Genomic DNA, 20,150 nt, shown 5'->3' with positions numbered 1-20,150 from the left:
TGGTAGTTATTAACATATCGATGTACCCCAAACTGGGGATGCTAGACTCTCATTGATTATTCTTAAGAACTTTGATTCTAGTCACTTAATTTCATCTGCCTCTTTTCAAAACTAATTCTAAACGGAATACTTGTTTCTAGAGAATCACAAATTTATTTACTTAAAATTATTATTAAATCGATAAATGTTAAACTTTACTAAACGGGATATAAAACTAAAATCCGTTAAAAGATTCGCAAACAAAACTACATCACTCAATTTACGTGCCCATCTTCTCTCGTCCTTCGTAATTTTATCCTTATCTATGAATGCACTCCTGTGTCCTCATCCTATTAACATATTTTTTCATCTAAAAATGTACTTATTATATTATCTTGATCATTTATTATGACAGAAAAATGAAATTAAGCTTACAAAATAATATGCATATTAAATTATACATATTTACAGGACTCATAGCACATAACAAAATGGCAAATTAAAGCAAGAGGATCATAAATAGGTCATCAAAAAGCTGGCTGGTTCAGTAGGTCGCAATTTCTTCAAATCTATTCTACCATCTCTTATCCAAACCTGACGGTTTACTAGCAAACACCACCAACAAAAAGGTCATCTTATAAGGTAAATATTTGCGGAATACTCGACCCTCAATTAGCATTTATAGAAGTTGTTTGGCGGTCCATCCTCTATGTCTACCGTTGGCTATAAATAGCGTGATGGTAGTCAGTCAGTTAGTTAGCACACAAATAAATACAAAAAATATATAAATATATGTATAAACAGGAATACAGGGTGTTAATTGAAATACTTGATTTAATTATAATCAGTGATTCCCGATATTATTTGGAGTAAAAAACGTCATTGAAATTTTGATTTTTCTCCGGTGACTTAATGATTTTTTTTTTCTACCAAAACATAGAAAATCAGTAGGAATCGGAAAGCTAGGGTCGATCTGAGGGTTTGGGTGGTTACTCGGCCGAGTGACCAGTGTCGACAATTGGAAGATTTTTGTTATTTTCTCAACTACCTACTACACTAGGCTCAAGTCCGTATTATGGTAGTTGTACATGATTATTATAATGTAAGAACTATTATGTCACTTGACGTAACCTGACTAAATTACCTTGGTCTTTCTCCCACTTTTTTACCATTCAGTCATCATATAATAAATATTATTTTCTAAATACTCCTTTCTTCGTTCTTCTTTCCATTCGCTCCACATTTCCAAGCCATTCCGAACATTTTTGTAATAAGGTCATAGATGTTGATCAAATCTACAACATTCAGATTAAATACTTCAAAATTGAAAGCCACCTCAAATATTTACTTTATTTTCATTCCATATTTCGCTTTCTGCTTTAAAGCCCCGTCGGTTTAACAGCTAATTGCAGACTTCTAAATACGGTCATAACGTCTCCCGTCGCCCGCGGTCCCTGCACGTTGCAACGGGGAACCAAGCGACCAAGTTATATCTAAAACCTCAATTTGAACAGCAAACTACTCGCTGGCAATTTAATAATATACTTCTGTCAACACTCTTTCCGGAAACTTGGGGCGCACCGGAAATACATCATATAAATAAATAAGGTTGTACATGGCGCGGTCCCTCATGCCCGAGGTGTTTGTAAATATTTATGTAGTTTGAACATGTTTTATTAAATTTTGTTTATTTCACTAGACCATATTGACAATTGATTTCTAGTGGAGGAACAAAGCTCTCAACTAGAAATTCAAATCTCGGCGTGCGTTTGTAAATTTTATTCTATTTATTGTTCTTCAGAATTAATTAATTTAAATAATATATAGTTAATTAATTGCGGCACACTCAAAATTGAAAAATTGTTTTAAATGGCTTTAGTAGTGTTTGAAGAGCAAATCTGATGAGCAGGTGATTTCTCACCTTCTTCTTCCTTATCTCCTACCCTTCCATTTACCTTCAGCTTCACAACATATCCTAATTGTGCATGCAATTGTTTCACTCACTCCGGTTCGGAAGCAGATGTTCTGTATTCACATAAAAAACGTAAAACCAAGCAGAATTGATAAGACTACAAGAAACTACAATGGTTATTTTCGACATAATTTTTGTGAATATGAGTAGCACACCTGGCACCACTCAATGTGTCGATAATTTTATCAATGACGATTAAATAATCGTCATTGATAAAACTTGCTGATTGTTTTTTTCCATAATTACTGTTGTAGCAGTCATTTACTGCCCGCTACAGAGCATTAGCATTATTCACTGCCCATCTCTGATTTACAACTCCGCAACTATGGCAACTCTGGACAACGCGGGACGGAGCTCGCGATCAAGACACGCACCTCGACAATTTAGTATTTATCTGGCCGCGGTTCCGGGACGTCGTGAACTCGGGGAAGACAAGAACCACTCCATGAGCCAAGACGATTACGAACAAGGATGACGACACCGTTTTGTGGTTTTACCTTTGGTCATCCTGGTCTCTTCTTTTAAATATCAGCTATGCATAACCGCATCGCTTGGCGCCCGTTATTACATTCATCAGGTTAGTTTATAATAAATGTCACCACCCAATTGTCGCTTTCAATGCAATATTTAAAATAACCAATCGTGCTTTCATCCTTCGGTTGTAGCACACGCCTGAGTTAAATGTCACTAAATAAAGAGTTCTCATGTTATTCAAGGTTTATCAAGTGATGTAGAAATAAATGTTGTGTCATGGAATTCATTTCCCTTATCTTTTATTTAATACACTTTTGTTACATCCATTCCTGAGGCACTCATGCCCTACACCTTTATAATTTTGTTTCAACACGCCCAATGTGGCAATAACCTCCGTTTTACTGTAACTCTATCTGAATAACTGTAAAATTTTGTTTCCTCAATTTCTAATCTTTGTCTCCGTTCATTTGAAAGAAGCCAATAATTTAATATTGAATGTTTTTAAAACGGTGTCAATCAACAGTGACAGTTTATTTATGCTTCTAATGAGCTGAAAGTCTCGATATACTTTGACTGCCGATTGCGGCTATACTAGCCAAAACAGGCCACTCACCGTAAGTTAAAAAAATTATTAAAAATGTTTTATGATGTTTGAAATGCCGAAGAATGGTGAACTTTGATATTTAGCAAAACACGTATCAAAATACTAGTTTAACAAGACTCAAGACAAGATTTTCTACGTAGCATTCCCAAATACGACATAGCCTCCTGCGAAAGCTAAAATAAGAAAAAATATCAAACTTGGCGCTTAACTCTAAATACCTACCATGTTTCGACTTTTGGCAGTGTAGTTTCTGGAGTTGTACATTACCAAGGTATGTACAGAAATAGAACGATTATACATCTACTTAATGTATTGTCGTTCTGTATCTTTTTTGTATATAGATACATAACAATTATGCATCTACTCAATGAAGTTTCATCTACCTTTAATATTTGTCTATACATGTATATGTTGGCAGTACAATAACCATATTGATCATCTCTTTTGGCATAAATTCAAGAAAATTTTTAAGTAAGCCCTCTATATTCACTTTTTTTTGTAATTGCAAGCTTCAATTATTTTTTAATATATTTTGTTGATTTAACAGAGCATTAAAAAAATGAATAAGGAAAAAAACTTGAATTTTCGCTCAAAATATTGTTAAAACTATGTCGTCATTACAAGGAAAAATCATCTTTCCCAAGAACTATGACTAAATAACATTTTGACCTTTAATTACTGACAACAAAGTTGTCAGAGGAGCTTAATCTTCAATATCTCAAAACTAGATTTGGCCGATAAAACCTACCACAGAGCCTCGCCTTTGCCTGAATGGATTTGTCTACAGCCTTAGGTTTAGTGAACCGCCCACATCAAAGAAAAATACATTAATTCTAAATTATCTTTTTCGTGTAACAAAAGTTAGTAGGGGAGAGTGAGGTAATGGCGAACACATAATAGAAAGTAAAAAAAAACTCGTGAACATATCGTATAGATATATTGCTAACTTAAAAAAAAAAGTATTTCAATATTGAATGAAAAATTATATGCTTGCCTTTTGGAACTATCCGAAGCACGCGAGGTAATGGCGAACATCATATTTTTATGCGAAAAATACAAACTAACCAAAAATAAAATCACCCCACAAACTTTGATTTCACTTCACACTGCATGAATACGAGTATGTAGGTAAGTCATAGTTACGTCTGTGAAACGTATAAGCACTAATAAGAACAGAAATTCCACTATTTAAGAACATTGAAAGGTTAACATAATTTTGAAAGAAATTTTTTATAACATGGTTTTAACCTTCAACTACGTGCAGAACATCCCTCTACGAAACGACGTAAATGAAAACTCTATGAAGACGAGCGAAGCGGCTTCGCATTGCCCGGTTTGTATTAGTATGGAGTTGTGGAGGTACTGAAACCTTCTAGAACTCAATCGTTCGGAGTTATCATTACTGTTCCTCATAACCCCATTGTCCCCTACTGGCTTACAACTTATTGATTTTATTTCGTATTATTTCTCCGTCAAGGTACCAAAAAAAGTTTCTACTTCTAAATATAATTTTCAGTTGCGGCTCGTGACTTTTGAGTGTGATACAGTGCTGTGTTTGAAAAATTCGACATTATTGATTTTGTTAAGTCCGGAACGATTTTTTATTCTTTTTCAAAAGTTTGATTTTTTTTATGAAGATTTTCAGGACATTCCAGTTTAGTCGCCGCGCGGATTTCCTGAAAATCTTCATACAAAAAAAGGAATTTTCGAAAAAAAAAACATCAACATATATTTTATTGTAATATTCGCACTCTATTTTACCCAAATCTCTAATAAGGGCTTCAAAATGTTGGGATTAATAATTAGGCAAACCAGAAATTTTAACAATATAAATTGTATTAAATTGTTATATTTTGCCTATGTAAGAAGTCAACTTGAGTACAATTCTCCTGTCTGGAACCCACGTTATAATATACATGTACAAGATTAACGACAATTCTTACGTTTAGTAAATTTAAAAATGGGTATTCCAGCAATTATTTGTATTAATTTATTTTATATTATAGAAACAAACAGTACATGATTTACAGAGATGAAACAATATACATGAATAAGATACTTCATGTTGTGTACCTATGATATGTTTCCTTGTAATGTCTGCTAAGTGGTATGTTTATTCCTTAATAACCAGGTGACTTGTGAAGTATACAGGTGTGTGTGTGACGTGTGTAATGTATGTGTGAGTGTTTGTGTGTGTGTGTCTGTATGTATGCGCATTGAATTCCTTAAATTATTGACATGATGCCACGTTTGAATTTGGGCAGTGAATCCGAAAAAATGTCAATGTTAGAGTTAAGACAAATAGTATTTAGAGTATGAAGAGCTCGGGTAATTGTCGAATTAGATGCTGCATTTGTTTTATAATTTAGCGTGTGGAATAGCATTGTATGTCGTGTACGTCTCAAAGGTATGTTAAAGTTAATAAAGAACAGAAGTTCAGTACAGTCAATCTCATTGTTTAAAATTCTGTGTATAAATATTGCGTCAGCTATTGCTCGTCTTCGCTGCAAAGTTTCAAATGTACACTCAAAATTATTGTTTAATCTGTGGGTAATATATTTTATTAATTTGTTTTGGATTCGTTCTATACCTATTATCTATGTTAAGTTTTTATTGCGGATTCCAAATAGGCGATGCATATTCCAGTGTTCTTCTGACTAATGCGAAATATAACATTACAATTGTACGCGGATTACTGAATATTTTACTTACACGTAGCACTAAACCAAGCATTTTATATGACCTATTAACGATTGAGTCCATGTGCTTATTAAATATAAGTTTGCTATCAAGGTAAACGCCGAGGTCTTTACATTCCATTTTAGAGATGACAGGTTCATTGTGTAAAAAGCGCAATTTTTCCTGCGAGGGGTCCATTGCAAAAAGGGTGCCTTGGAACATATCGGCGTTAGCTCAGGTGGTAGAGATTGAGTTCCGTATCGTCAGGCGTTAGGTCAGCCAATAGGGCTTTTACACGAGGGACAAATGCCAGACCAACCACTCCATATTTGTCAAAGGAAACACAAGAATGGGGGTATGAAAGTATATTCACAAAGCACGATTACATAACAGATACACAAGTGAGAAGAATTATTAACATCCTAAATATTCCTAGTTGTTTGTTAGGAACTATCTCTCTCTATTTAAAGTTCTGGCTTGCAAGTTTGTACGTAGGCATGATTCAAGTCATAAAAAGGCACATAAAGGGTAATGATAGTTAATCAGCTTACATGAATTTGCAGTAGGTTTCACGTACATGTTGAACCACAAATGGAGGGTTATCTTCTATACTGTACGCGCCATTGCGCGTGCAGTTCTCCATTGTAAATTGGCACAGAAATTAGGTACAGGTTTCAAAAGGACTTGTACAAAAGTAGCCGTTAATTTAGGCGCGCCACGATAGCGTCTTGGTTGATTGCAAAACACACATGTTGACAAGGCCAAGGTTAGATTGTGAGTGACGGGCCGTTGGTGATTTCGTCAGCCCGGCGTGTGTCGAGCATGAGCAGTTTACCAACCTAACCGTGCACGCATGCGCACAGCGAACAATGGCAAACTGCTGACAGCTAACTAATTTGAATTCGCGGGAGTTTTGAACGTGTCCGATTCGTTACGTGACAATTGTTGAGTGAATATGAGTACTTAATTACGAGTTTATTTCTGGTGAATGTCATAGTGTGACATTTTGAAACGTTTATATCTAGACAGTTAACTTTACAATACTTGCAAAGCCTATCTAAGTCACTTTGTAACCCTTCGCAGTCAGAAAGAGAACGAATAACTTTGAATATTTTCATGTCATCGGCATAAAGTTCATATTTGGAATTTTGAAAACATGATCTAATGTCATTTATATAAATGCGGACCTAAGTGGGACCCTTGGGGGACACCAGATTTTACCTCGATAGATTTTGAGAAGACACCGTTGATTAAGATTACTTGATTACGGTTACTAATGTAAGATTTGATCCATCTAAATAGGTCACCGTGTATACCAAATAAGACAAGCTTTTTCAAAAGAATTGAGTGTATTACGCGATCAAAAGCCTAAGAGAAGTCTGTATACATAGTATCAATCTGCTCTTTGTCATCCATCTTGCTATGCAAGAAGTTAATGAAAAGGGCCAGGTTGGATGTCGTAGACCGACCTCTCATGAATCCGTGCTGATTCGGTGAAATTATTGTGGAAATAGCCGAGTATAATTGATCAAAGACATTTTTTTCTACAACTTTGCTTAAAATATTGAAATGCTTAAAGTGTTAAAATGTTGAACTACAACAATCTGTTAAATTATATGAATATGCTCAAATTGTTAGACAAGAATTTTCACGGGCTTGTTATTACTATATAAAATTCTAAATGATTTAGTTGATAGTCCGGTATTACTAAAGTTGATAATCTTCCGTATTCCACAACGTAATACTAGAAGTCAAGACTTATTTCAGTGCAAAAATTCTGGGACTAAATATCATATGTATTCCTCTTTGCCCAGAATACTAATGGAGGGAAACAATTATACCATGTCAGTGGACATCTTCAATTTATCTTTAAACAGATTTCAAATGTTGTTAATGAAGCAATTCAGTTATGTACAATAAATAATGTATATTTCTTAATATTCATATGTAAAAGCCCCAAAAAGGGCGTTAATTAATTAATAAATAGTAAATAAATAGACAGTCACGAGCCGCCACAAGTTTTAATCAAGGCGATAAAAATATTTCGGAATACAAGATTCTGTTAGTAACACCTTCGTTAGCGTAAGTACAAAAATTAGATACAGATATGTATTTGTTGATTTGTTTATTTATTACATCTCACTATACAAAAATCATTTTTTTTCTCATAAAAATCAACCTCACTAGGACTAAACCTATATGTATACCAACCAAATTCGAATATCCAAGTGATTTCGAACCATACTATTTTCACATTCAATTTTATACGTTTTATCGTAAAAAAATATGAGAAGGGTCGGTACCTATTTTTTTTTTATGATTGCGTCTCTTAAGAAACTCATCAATGTTTTAATATAGTTTTCATAAAAAAAGTTATAAAAGAAAATCTATTTGTTTTTATGATATAAATAGTTAACTACGTGATAAACGTAGATACGCATGTAAATAAATATTAAATTTATGCAAACAAAAGGATCGCTGAAGGCAGCGGTAGATAGTTTTCCTGAAAAAAATTCATTTTGTTTATGAAAAACGAAATCTATTTTTCATTTTCCTACAGCGCAGAGGAGTAACGTTATTTACTTATACACCGCCACATCGTTACTTCAAAAAGCTCAGGGGAATTTTTAACACATATTTTTTATTATTTTTGTATGTAAAAGGTTAATGTCCAGGAAATGGGTTTTTCTCTTTTGTGAAAATAAATATGGAAATTCCCCAAACGAAGTTCTTTTGATAGTAAAAATGACTTGAGAATCATGCATATCTGAAATAAATTTCATCAGACGCCCTCGATGGTCGAGGAGTAAGGCTCTCGACTAGCAAGCTGGAGGTTGCGGGTTCAAATCCCGGCATGCGCAAGCAAATTAAATTTGATTATTTTGTCTTATTTAACAAATTGCTCATTTAAAAATAATATGTAGTATATTTTGGGCACGTTAAAGAGTGGCCCAATCCAAGTTTCGGAGGTGTAAGACCACCATTGAGAATTGAAACGTTGCTTACCGTATTTGGTGACTAGATCTTAATAGCCAGGTACTTCCCCACTTTTCCCCTTTCCATCTCCTTCTCCTTCCCACTACCTCCAGCCTCACAATATACCCCAATTGGGGACGCCATAGTCTCATAGGCGGTTGGAAGAAGATGGGACTCTAGTATGGTTTCACATTAAAAACTATTTAAAATGACAGAAATGCATCCCATTGAGAAAAGCCACAATGCATCATGGAAATGACAATTTAAGCATTTTTCCCCTTCATCGTGGTAAGTTTTAGGTAGATATTACCTTTTTATTATTTCTATTTTTGATACTTGTGTAAAATTCGTTGTGAAATTTTTACATTAAAATGATTTATTAAATCGATTTAAAATTTTATCCGCTTTTTAATTTTTGTCTAAAAAAGTTGTAAAACAATTTTAAATCGTTGCAATAAATCAGGTACTATCTTATTTTGCATTAAATATCTTCTGAAAGCCTAAAAAACTCAATTTTCTCATGATCTATATTAGACGATAAGAATAATCTTTGCTTTGCAGATGAAAATTAAATGGTAAAAAATGTAATTGAAGAAGAAGCTAACATTAATAAATCTAAGCGAAACATGAAGCAGTACACCACACATAAAATAAAAAAGGCAACGGTCTCAACTGGATCAAGATCTCGGTTTTACCGGAACAACGCATAAACGAACTGTCGATCTCATATTTCAAATAAAAAAAAAAAAACAATATTATCTTCAACTAATTTTTCCAATAGTTTTGGCTGCTATCTTTTTTGAATGGCTACAAAGTTTTACAAGAATTAATTTTTAGTGTATTAGATAGTGTCTCGGATAAATGTATCAGATTTTCATTTGTATGGGAGGTAAAATAATTAGGTCCCAATGGCCGAGTTGGTTGAGGCGTCGTCCCGGTAAGACAAAGATCCTCTGTTCGATTCCCAGTTGAGTCCGTTACCTTTTTTTATTTTTCTGTGTCTTGTTCTGTTTCATGTTTTATTTAGATTTATAAGCATTATTTTCTTATTCAATGATATATTACATTGATGGGTAAAACCTTTAAAAGTTTTAAAAAAAAAATTGAATAATATATAAATCCACTTATTCGCTGTGTGAATCCGACGTCCATGATATAGAATTGAATAATATATAAATCCACTTATTCACTGTGTGAATCCGACGTGCATGATATAAAATGTATGTTCATATCAAATGCTCCGTGACAAAAAAAAACATAGTCAAAACGGTTTCCTTTGTGTCGTATAAAGTAGATCAGAAAAAATACATTTTCCGAAAGAAATTTTATAATAGCTCTTCTCAAGAGGCTGTTCTCAGTTGTTGATCTTGTCTGTCTTGTCACTTATTGTGTCAAGCACATAGCTTTGGAGTGAAAGGACCTTCCAAATCCGAGACAATGACCCTAAAAGGGTTTTAGCTTTAAGGCTTCGAGGCTTGCCTATTTATATAGCCTCTGAGGGCTGAAGGCTCCGGGGGCGACGGAAACAGAAGCGGGGAGGTTACGGAGCACTAGTTCGTTAAGGCCTTTGTGTACCAAGTATGCATGGACCCGGTTTGTCTGGCATTATGGAAACATGAATGCTTTATCACCCGGTTTCCTTTATTTTACAGTGAATATTCGAAGACGATCCATAAATGGAATGCTAATGATAATAATATTAATGTTTGTGTTGAGTGCTTTATGGGGGCAATAGCTCCAGTGCTAAACCATTTATCATGTTATTATCTCCTCAGTAGATTGCGTAATATGATATATATATTCAGGGTAATATACGACAATTATTCTGTTCCCCGAAATAATAATACTGGTGTATGTATTACGTAGGATTACTCAACTATCATCAGGGCGAATAAATTTTAGGTGATTTTCGTCAACTTCTATAAATACAATTTATACATCAACTTCATTAAATACAATTTATAAATCAACTTAACCACTATTTCCGTGAACTATAAAAAATTTAATAAATCCATCGGGTTACATAAATGTTATATTTCTCAATCTCTCTCAATTCCTTATTATATAAAATATTAAAGTTAATACTGTCTCATCCAATATTATTTTTAAGCGATTGATTGATTGATTGATGCAACTGATTTTTATCAAGCCGTTTGTAAATATTGCAAGAAATCGTTATTATTTGTCGACATAAAGCAGACGATGACGCCGATATCGTTCAATTTGAAACAAATTACGTCATTATATTTAAGAAAAAAATGGTTATTTTTTGGTGAGTACTGTATAAGAGTCTGAATTACAGAATTAATCTAATAGTTCAGAGCCAGTGGGACTATGGCATCTCCGGTACCTGCGTTGTGAGGCTAAGGGAGTAAGGAAAGGTAAGCGATGAGAAAGAGAAAGGTTGGAATATACCTGTCTCAAAACAGATCACTAAACACGGCTATTGTAATTCCAGACAACATTCTGGATGGTGTTCTTTCTGATTCAGAGTCATTCTTAGAGTATCTACACCTCGTTAGTTCCTTCACTGACATAATTTGGGAGGCGGGTTTGGGTAGCCGCCCCGGGAACCATTAATTAGATAACTAACACCTCTGCCAGAGGTCACCTCAAGTGGTTCGCTACGTTTGGTGGTTTAGCAGGGGTGCCCGAGATAATCGGGTGAGGTGTGTTCTGGATGCGCCTTCGCACTAACTGCGTGGCGTGCCAGATCGGGAGAGACTGGTTGGGGGAGACTTGACCTCTCTAACTCTCAACCCATCGCTTTGCTCCGCAGTGGGAGGGATATATTAATATGTCCGTCACTCCTGAACATTCTGGTCCCTAGATTCCTACCCAATCATCATACCCTTTATTTTCCTTTAAGACCCTCCACACAGCATCTAAAAAATTGACATGGGCCTTGAGAAAAAATATTTTCATCAGCGCCTCCTGTAAGGGGTAAGTGTCTAAAACAAAAAAAAATAACGCTGGAAATGAAAGTGTGTCAAGCTGTACCTATTATAATCATCAAACAAAAGTCATTTTTGTTTATTTTTGCAACGAGACGATCCATGGCCTTATTTTTGATTTATATGGATGTTATTTTAACGTATAATAGTAAATTATATAATATTCTATGGGGATTTGTGAAAGTCATAAATATAAACTTCCAGCGCCACCAATAGGCCATTACATCCAACTTTGATAATATTACATGTCTAAGAAGTTAGTGTGGATTTGTGACTTGTGATTTGTGATTTGAAAGGAATATCGTGATATATTTGACAGAAATACTTACCTTTTTCTCCTTGAAAACATTACTTTTAATTTTTGAAAACTTACTAATTTTCAACGAATCTTAAGTGGTTATACTCGTTGTTAATTAAGGAAGTCATAATTATTCTACAGCAAAGCTAGTTGGTATTTACTTTTCACTCCAAAAAGTTGAGTGAGCAACTATTATTTACGCCTATATCTATTAAAACTCTAACATCTTTTTTAATGAATTTGTTTTAAACTTTACGCAACTGATATAAGTAAGTCTAATATAGACTAAACAGTGAAAAACTGAAAGGTAACTAATTATTCTGAAATTTAAAAAAAAACGTATTATTTAGTGATTCATTTTAAACATTGAAATTCTTTATAAAGCGCCATTTAGAGATTAAATCACCTGAGAGGATTCTACAAAGGAAATCTTTTTTTAGACGGTTTTTTTTTAAATCAAATCCTAAAAGTTTTTAAAGCCTAATTCTGACATCAATTTGTGTCAAATGAATATTTAAAAAAAATCGTATTAAATGTTCTATTACAATTTTTTTTTAAATTACTGGCAACCCGGGCGTTTATTGAAATAACATTATCAACACAAGTAAATAACCCGCCTCACTATAAGATTTCTGTTCTGAGGTGGGTAATTAATACTTAATGTTCTATTTCATATTCATACTAAATGTTCTATTACAAATTCATACTAAATGTTCTATTCCAAATTCATACCAAATTTTCAATTATAAATTCATATTAAATGTTCTATTCAAAATTCATACTAAATGTTCTATTCCAAATTCATACTAAATTTTCTATTCCAATATATTCCATAAATTACTCTTATAAAAATATATTATGTTACATTCAAAATAACCTATTTACCATAAATGTTCTGTTTATATAAAAACTAAATAAATCGTTAATAAATCAATAAAACGTAGGTATAGATCTTAAATCATTTCGTTTTTTTGTAGAAGTCCTACCTTCTATCCAATTTACTGAATGTAGGAGTTGTTATTTCACTTACTGTTATCCAAACATTTGTATTTCTAACGCCTATTGTCGGAGCAGTTATCGCAAATAACGAAATAACGACGTCAAGGATAACGCCACGGATAAACACGCGTCACCGAATCCCGAAAACTCGCACTTAGCATTTCCGTTATGGGCGTTAAGGCTGTTTACTAACAATATATCACTACGGCCTAACCTTGAAACCTTTCCCGATACATATCCAAACACCTGAAAGTATTTTACATCCGCTCAATATGAAATACCCAGGCGATACCTACTGGAATTGAAATATTAAAATGCTGTTTGTCGTACTTTTCACGAGATACGAGTTAATGGTATGAAATGGGCGATAAAAGCACGCTCGGTTCGATAAAGAAGTCCAAACTGTCTGTACCTTATAATATAGGTATCGTATCATCTGTGTTATTGGCTGTATTCCGCATGTGCACGATCTGTTATAGGGTGATATAAATAATTCATATGTCTAATGTATTAAATAGAATCTTATCCCTCAATACATTATTCATGTGTGAGATACATGGAAATTAGTAGATTGAATCAATAATAACATCGATCTTTTTTGAATTATTATTTATCACTAAAGCTACACAGAGATATTTACAAGCTACGTGACTAGTGACGCAAGTGGCCTAACGATATGCTACTCTTTATTGCTGGTTCTCGTACACGGCGCTACCCGATTTATACTGAACTTAGTCATTTTTCAAGGGCAGTCGTGGAATTATTACAATGCGAAGTTACGCTAGCGGCGAAAATAATAAAAAATATACAGTGTGTGGAAAGCCTACGCACAACGGAAGTGAATTTTTTAGTATTTTTCTCTCTCTCTTTTTATTTCATTCTCTCTTCTTATAACAATATAACAAATCGAATAAACCACAATCAATTACGTATTTCACTCGTATTACACTCACCGCGCAGTACACGAAGCAAGCAGCTGATGCCTGGCGTGGCGTCGTTGGCTAGAGAGAGAGGAAAAGAGAGAAGAGAGAGAGAGAACGTTCGTCAGTGGCTCCATCACCTCAGTAAGCGACTACGGTGAGAGAGCGACAGTGAACGGTGAGCGGTGATGGGGGTCCCGTACCCCCACCACCAAATGATCACTGTTTTTCGTGACGGTCATGAGTCGGTTTTACTCCGGTCCTCGAAAATGCATAACGCGCGTAAAGAAGTTTCACTTCAATATTGTTTTTATTTGTAATTACAAACATAAAAAAGATCTTAAAAAAGATTGTGGGAACATAAAACAAAATTAATTTTAATTGTAGGGCATATGTCGCCGCTAAGGAACTACAAGAGAATGATTTGAACTTGACTTTTTTCCACGCCTTCTGCGCCAAATTCTTTCTAACGCATTCCGGTAAATTAAAGTTAAATAAACAAATATGTTTTCCCACCAAATTTAACATTCAAATCATGTTCGGACGTCATTTCTGTCAAACGAGTATCAATAATACATACGAATGCAACTCGCGTAGCGTGCTACAAGCACTGTTAGTAGCATTCAACTGTCAAACCCGCAGTCGACGCTTTGCGTCGTGTATGAACATTAACAAAATAGTCAGGTGAATACTCACGAGTGGCACGTATGCTACGGGCACAAAACTCGAGTCGCTTCAAATCTTCATGTACGAATGATCTAAGCGTCGATTTGAACAACATTTCGTATTATAATATTTTGGCAGTCTATTGCCGGCCTTTTGCCGTAATTCATTTATTAATTTATCAATTAAATTTTTTTTAATTTTTATATTTTTATTTTTACTAAATATTTTATAATTTAAATTTGTATTTTTTTATGGATGTACTTACTTACTGATTATTTCTTAATTTGTCTATTTTATCACTTAGTTTTATTTATTATTAAAACAAATATTTGAAAATTATACTGAAACGTTCGTCTTTATTCTGTGCCATCAACTACAATAATGTTTTAGTAATGAACTCTTTTTGAGAAATATATTATTAAATATCATTTAATTTCATCATAAATTATCTGCTTTCTCAACGCAGGCAAAACCGGACAATGATTGGTTAAGCTCAAAAATTTTATATTCTTATTTAGTTCGAAGGCAAGTCCAATATAATTCGTATATCTGGGTATCGATTCTTCAATCTAGGCCACTTGCAATCGCCGTTGAAAGTACATACATTGGTCGACGGTTTTATTCTTGAGTCTCGTTGAAGGTACATACTTACATACGCCAAACGTCAAAAGTCATTCCGCTCGAACAACGAGTAGGTCGAACCACTCGTTGATCGAGTGGAATGACTACGTCGAAAATTGAGGACAAGGTACCTTCACTTTAATCTTTTAGGCAAAATACTTGACTTTTATTTTTAAAATTGTTTATGGTATTATAAACTCACCCGATTTACTTATCCTAATTAGGTACCTTTCAAATTTCAAATAGAACTATTTAATCGAAAAATATTTTGTAATTACAATGACAATATCAGGATTGAGTCATTTAGATATTTGCTTGCACCTAGATTATAAAATAGTAGATGTGTTCAACTGCACGGAATATAATTACAAGAAGGTTATTATAACCTACTTAAACTAACTAACGAATCATCTAGCCATGTCTCCGCAGGGTAGGCAGAAAGGACGGACCACCAAGCAACTCGGTCTTGGCACACACTCCTTGCCTCAATCACATCCATACATCCTCTCATTTATACTCTTCTATTCTTCTGACTTTTAACTTGGCCCGACTCAGGCATCTGATTCACTTGATGGTGCCATGTCTTCCTCGGGCGTCCTCAATTTCTGCTACCATTCACATAACCTACCTTAATACTAATAATAATCAAGGTTTGCAAAACACTATTCTTCTGCATGAGTTCTATGTAATTTAAATAGCAAGTTTTAATTCATGATAACTGTTTCACTAAATTATTATGTAATTAAATGTTTGCAAAAGCCCGCATGAAAATCAGCAGAAGAGTCAAGTCACGACACTGGACTGTAGGGTACTAATTATTCTGGCGTCTTTAGTACTTACAGTACTTCATAGGTAAACCACGTTCGAGGATTCTCGTTAATTCTAGTAGTTAATTCTGACCTTTATACGTTCCTCTGGGGTGCACGTGCCTGGTATTCTCACAGACGTACGGCAAGGACAGCGTCTCTTTTAGCAGCCCGGACTATCCCATGAACAACTCCTGCCTGCTGAATACCTTCTTTGCCTGACTAAATAGTGGAGCTCTTGTTTGTCCCTTTCTTTGCTAACTTTCATGTGTTGTTTGTCCCCAGGGTGCACGTGCCTGGTGTTCTCACAGACGTACGGCAAGGACCGCGGCACCTTCAGCAGCCCGGACTACCCAAAGAACTACCCCCGAGGCCTGGACTGCCTGCTGTACACCTTCATAGCCGGGCCTGATCAGATAGTGGAGCTCACCTTTGCTGACTTTGATGTACACAAGACACATTTGGAGTAAGTAAATATACATCATATTCTTTGTGATATATTCGCTTTTTGTAAGAAGGTGTCGCTGTGATATTGGGATGGCATTATAATAGTCAACAGACTGTTTAACGTAATTATTATCTCTGATGACAATGAAAAGAGATCGGATGCATACTCCATATCAACAGTTGTTTTGGTTTCATGCCGTCTCTCACATAAGAATTTAGTAGCACATATACAGTGACATAGCTCCCGTGAGCACCCAGGCCATGGGTCCAGTGAAGTATCTCACATTTCACCTAATTCCTTTCCCGATCCTCTTGATAAAGTAAAAATAGATGGCGAGTCTCCGGCTAAGGCGCCCAGGAACGAGTTCAATTTCTATGGAAAAAATTAAGCCAGAGGAAGTCAAACGCATTCAAACACAGGACACAAACAAGGCCTCGGGGCCAGATGGAATCCCAAGTCATATTACGATCAAGTTGGAAGAAAAAATATTTAATCAGTATGTTTTATCTTCATCTTCAGTATTTCTGCTTCCACTTAACCTCAATCCTGGATCCCTCAAACTTTTAAGCTTAGACCGATCCACAAATCAGAGAGTAAATTAGAAGATGTCTAGAACTAAAAACCAATAGCATTACTTCCAAATATATTTGAAACAACAATTTTTCGAAATGCTAAACTAACCAAAACCGTTTTATGTAACCCCTTATAATCTTTTTTAACTCTCACAAAGAGTGGCAAGAGGATTAGATGCGCAACATTAAACCGATATGATATTCACGGACTTCGCAAAGGATTGACAAAGTTGATCACGATTTACCGTTACGAAAATTCCAAAGAACAGGTTTCGACAAACCTCTTGCAATTTTTTTGGCCACGTATCTGAGGAAAAGTAAACAGTATGTATACATCTACGGATATGGATTTAGAGAATTCTCTGCATTCTTTGGAGTACCACAGGGGTCAAGTAGCAGGGCCTCTACTATTTAAATTTTTAATTTATGATTTTCAAGAATGCAACAAATATGACACTTGCATGTTTGCCGATGATCTCAAATTACTTATGAGGGTTTGTAACGGGCAAGATTGTGCCAAATTGCAAATCGTTTTAGATTCATTTTAATTATGGGCTGATTAAAATATATATTTTAAAAGTGTCACTATGTCATATTCACGAAAAACCTAATCAAATTTGATTAATGTATTAAAACAGATGTTTTGTCACCGTAAACATATATAAAGGACTCATGTTGGTCTTTGTTCCCAAACAAACATATCAGACCATATATTGCAGTAAACATCATCATGTTACAAGTTCCCAGGGTTTGTACTAAGATCTCGCAAGCAGTTTTATGATTCCGAAGCAATGATGGCAAAGTATAATTGCATTAAAAGGTCTAAAATTGAATACGCCTCAGCCGTATGGGCCCCATACCACTAAAAATACATGAAGAAATCAGAACAGATCCAAAAAAACATTATTTAATTCCTGCAAATATGGGAATGCATGAAGAGTACCATAAGAGATTGCACTTCAAAGACTTGCTCGAGAAACGCGTTACCAATGACTCAAGTCGAGGAGTGGGGCCCTTGCAGTAACGGCGTATGAAATTATTAATCATTTAGCGCATACTTCCTGGAATGCTACGAGTTGTTCGTACCGAACAACAACAGCCAAGCACGGCACCATAATTTGCTATGTATCTCACATAGCAGAACGGAGGTACTAACTCAACATAGCACGATTCGAGGTGTTGCGCAGTCAAATAGCGTTTCCAAGACTTTTAACCCTGTAAACATTCAGTAACCCTGAAGCATTCAGCCACATATTACCCGTTATCATATGTATGTTATGTTTGCTTTTTTGAAGTGAAACTTCTTTACCCGCGTCATGCAATTTCGAGTACCGGAGTAAAACCAACTCATGACCGAAACGAAAATGCGGGACCGATTAAAGTTCATTTGATCTAGTCAAAGTTTTGAAGTAAAATATAAATGCTTCTTAGCTCATCTCGACAACTGGCGTTGGTGGTGTAATGGTCAGCGTAGTTGCTTTCCAAGCAGTTGATCCGAGTTCGATTCTCGGCCATCGCACATTATTTTTTTGTTTTTAACGCCTTTTTTTTTTTCAATGGTTGACCATAATATCAATCCACTAAGTAATATTTTAGGCCTGTAGCATACTTGAAAAGTTAAAGAATGATATAAAATTTTTTATGATGTTAACGATAAAAAAATAAAAAAAAACATAAAATTACCATAAAAAATGGGCCAACGGCACGCGGTGTTCCCAAGCGGTCACCCATCCAAGTACTGACCGCGCCCAATGTTGCTTAACTTCGGTGATCGGACGAGAACCGGTGTGTTCAACATGGTATGGTCGTTGGCAAACGCTAAACAATATTAATTTCTATTCTACCTGCCAATAAATATATGAAAATTAGTATAAAAAAGCCCTAATAATACTGAAAACATTAGCAAGGTGTGTGCGACGTTGATAAAAATAATCATTACATACGCGCTTGAAAAAGATCGTAATTACATCCATAACTTTGCAGGAATTTTTTTTTTCAATGGTTGACCATAATATCAATCCACTAAGTAATATTTTAGGCCTGTAGCATACTTGAAAAGTTAAAGAATTTTATGATATTATTAATGATAGTAACGATAAAAAAATAAAAAAAAACATGAAATTACCATAAAAAATGGGCCAACGGCACGCGGTGTTCCCAAGCGGTCACCCATCCAAGTACTGACCGCGCCCAATGTTGCTTAACTTCGGTGATCGGACGAGAACCGGTGTGTTCAACATGGTATGGTCGTTGGCAAACGCTAAACAATATTAATTTCTATTCTACCTGCCAATAAATATATGAAAATTAGTATAAAAAAGCCCTAATAATACTGAAAACATTAGCAAGGTGTGTGCGACGTTGATAAAAATAATCATTACATACGCGCTTGAAAAAGATCGTAATTACATCCATAACTTTGCAGGAATTTTTTTTTTCAATGGTTGACCATAATATCAATCCACTAAGTAATATTTTAGGCCTGTAGCATACTTGAAAAGTTAAAGAATTTTATGATATTATTAATGATAGTAACGATAAAAAAATAAAAAAAAACATGAAATTACCATAAAAAATGGGCCAACGGCACGCGGTGTTCCCAAGCGGTCACCCATCCAAGTACTGACCGCGCCCAATGTTGCTTAACTTCGGTGATCGGACGAGAACCGGTGTGTTCAACATGGTATGGTCGTTGGCAAACGCTAAACAATATTAATTTCTACTCTACCTGCCAATAAATATATGAAAATTAGTATAAAAAAGCCCTAATAATACTGAAAACATTAGCAAGGTGTATGCGACGTTGATAAAAATAATCATTACATACGCGCTTGAAAAAGATCGTAATTACATCCATAACTTTGCAGGAATTTTTTGAAGTGAAACTTCTTTACGCGCGTCATGCAATTTCGAGGACCGGAGTAAAACCGACTCATGACCGTGACGAAAAAACGGGATCATTTCGCTATAGGAGCCTAGCTAATATTATATACCTAGTTTAACTCACTCTCCTAACTCATCTTCGCTGTCTACAGGCAGAGCGCACGACTGTGGTCGTGAAGAACCGAGGTTCGATCCCCGCTTTAACTAATTTTTGAAGTGAAACTTCTTTACCCGCGTCATGCAATTTCGAGTACCGGAGTAAAACCAACTCATGACCGAAACGAAAATGCGGGACCGAT

At 35.0% G+C, this 20,150-nt stretch overlaps 1 protein-coding gene and 3 non-coding genes across 4 annotated transcripts in view; 1 reads left to right on the top strand and 3 right to left on the bottom strand.

Annotated features, from left to right (window-relative positions):
* LOC149418059 (suppressor of lurcher protein 1-like) overlaps window positions 1-20,150 on the top strand; it is a 346,086-nt gene that overhangs the window by 100,114 nt on the left and 225,822 nt on the right. Inside the window, exon 4 of the mRNA XM_089639636.1 lies at window positions 16,234-16,414. Within this exon, the coding sequence (XP_089495762.1) occupies window positions 16,234-16,414 (181 nt within the window). The remainder of the gene's footprint in view (window positions 1-16,233; window positions 16,415-20,150) is intronic.
* Window positions 18,663-18,781, bottom strand: LOC149418065 (5S ribosomal RNA). The gene has a single exon (XR_016303214.1). It is a non-coding gene; the product is annotated as a 5S ribosomal RNA (ribosomal RNA).
* On the bottom strand, window positions 19,105-19,223 carry LOC149418064 (5S ribosomal RNA). Its single transcript, XR_016303213.1, has one exon. It is a non-coding gene; the product is annotated as a 5S ribosomal RNA (ribosomal RNA).
* LOC149418063 (5S ribosomal RNA) lies at window positions 19,547-19,665 on the bottom strand. The gene has a single exon (XR_016303211.1). It is a non-coding gene; the product is annotated as a 5S ribosomal RNA (ribosomal RNA).

Source organism: Hesperophylax consimilis, chromosome 14, assembly GCF_061612785.1.
Source record: "Hesperophylax consimilis isolate HC1 chromosome 14, BYU_Hcon_1.0, whole genome shotgun sequence".
Classification (NCBI taxonomy): domain Eukaryota; kingdom Metazoa; phylum Arthropoda; class Insecta; order Trichoptera; family Limnephilidae; genus Hesperophylax; species Hesperophylax consimilis.
This window is presented reverse-complemented; position numbering and strand designations above follow the sequence as displayed.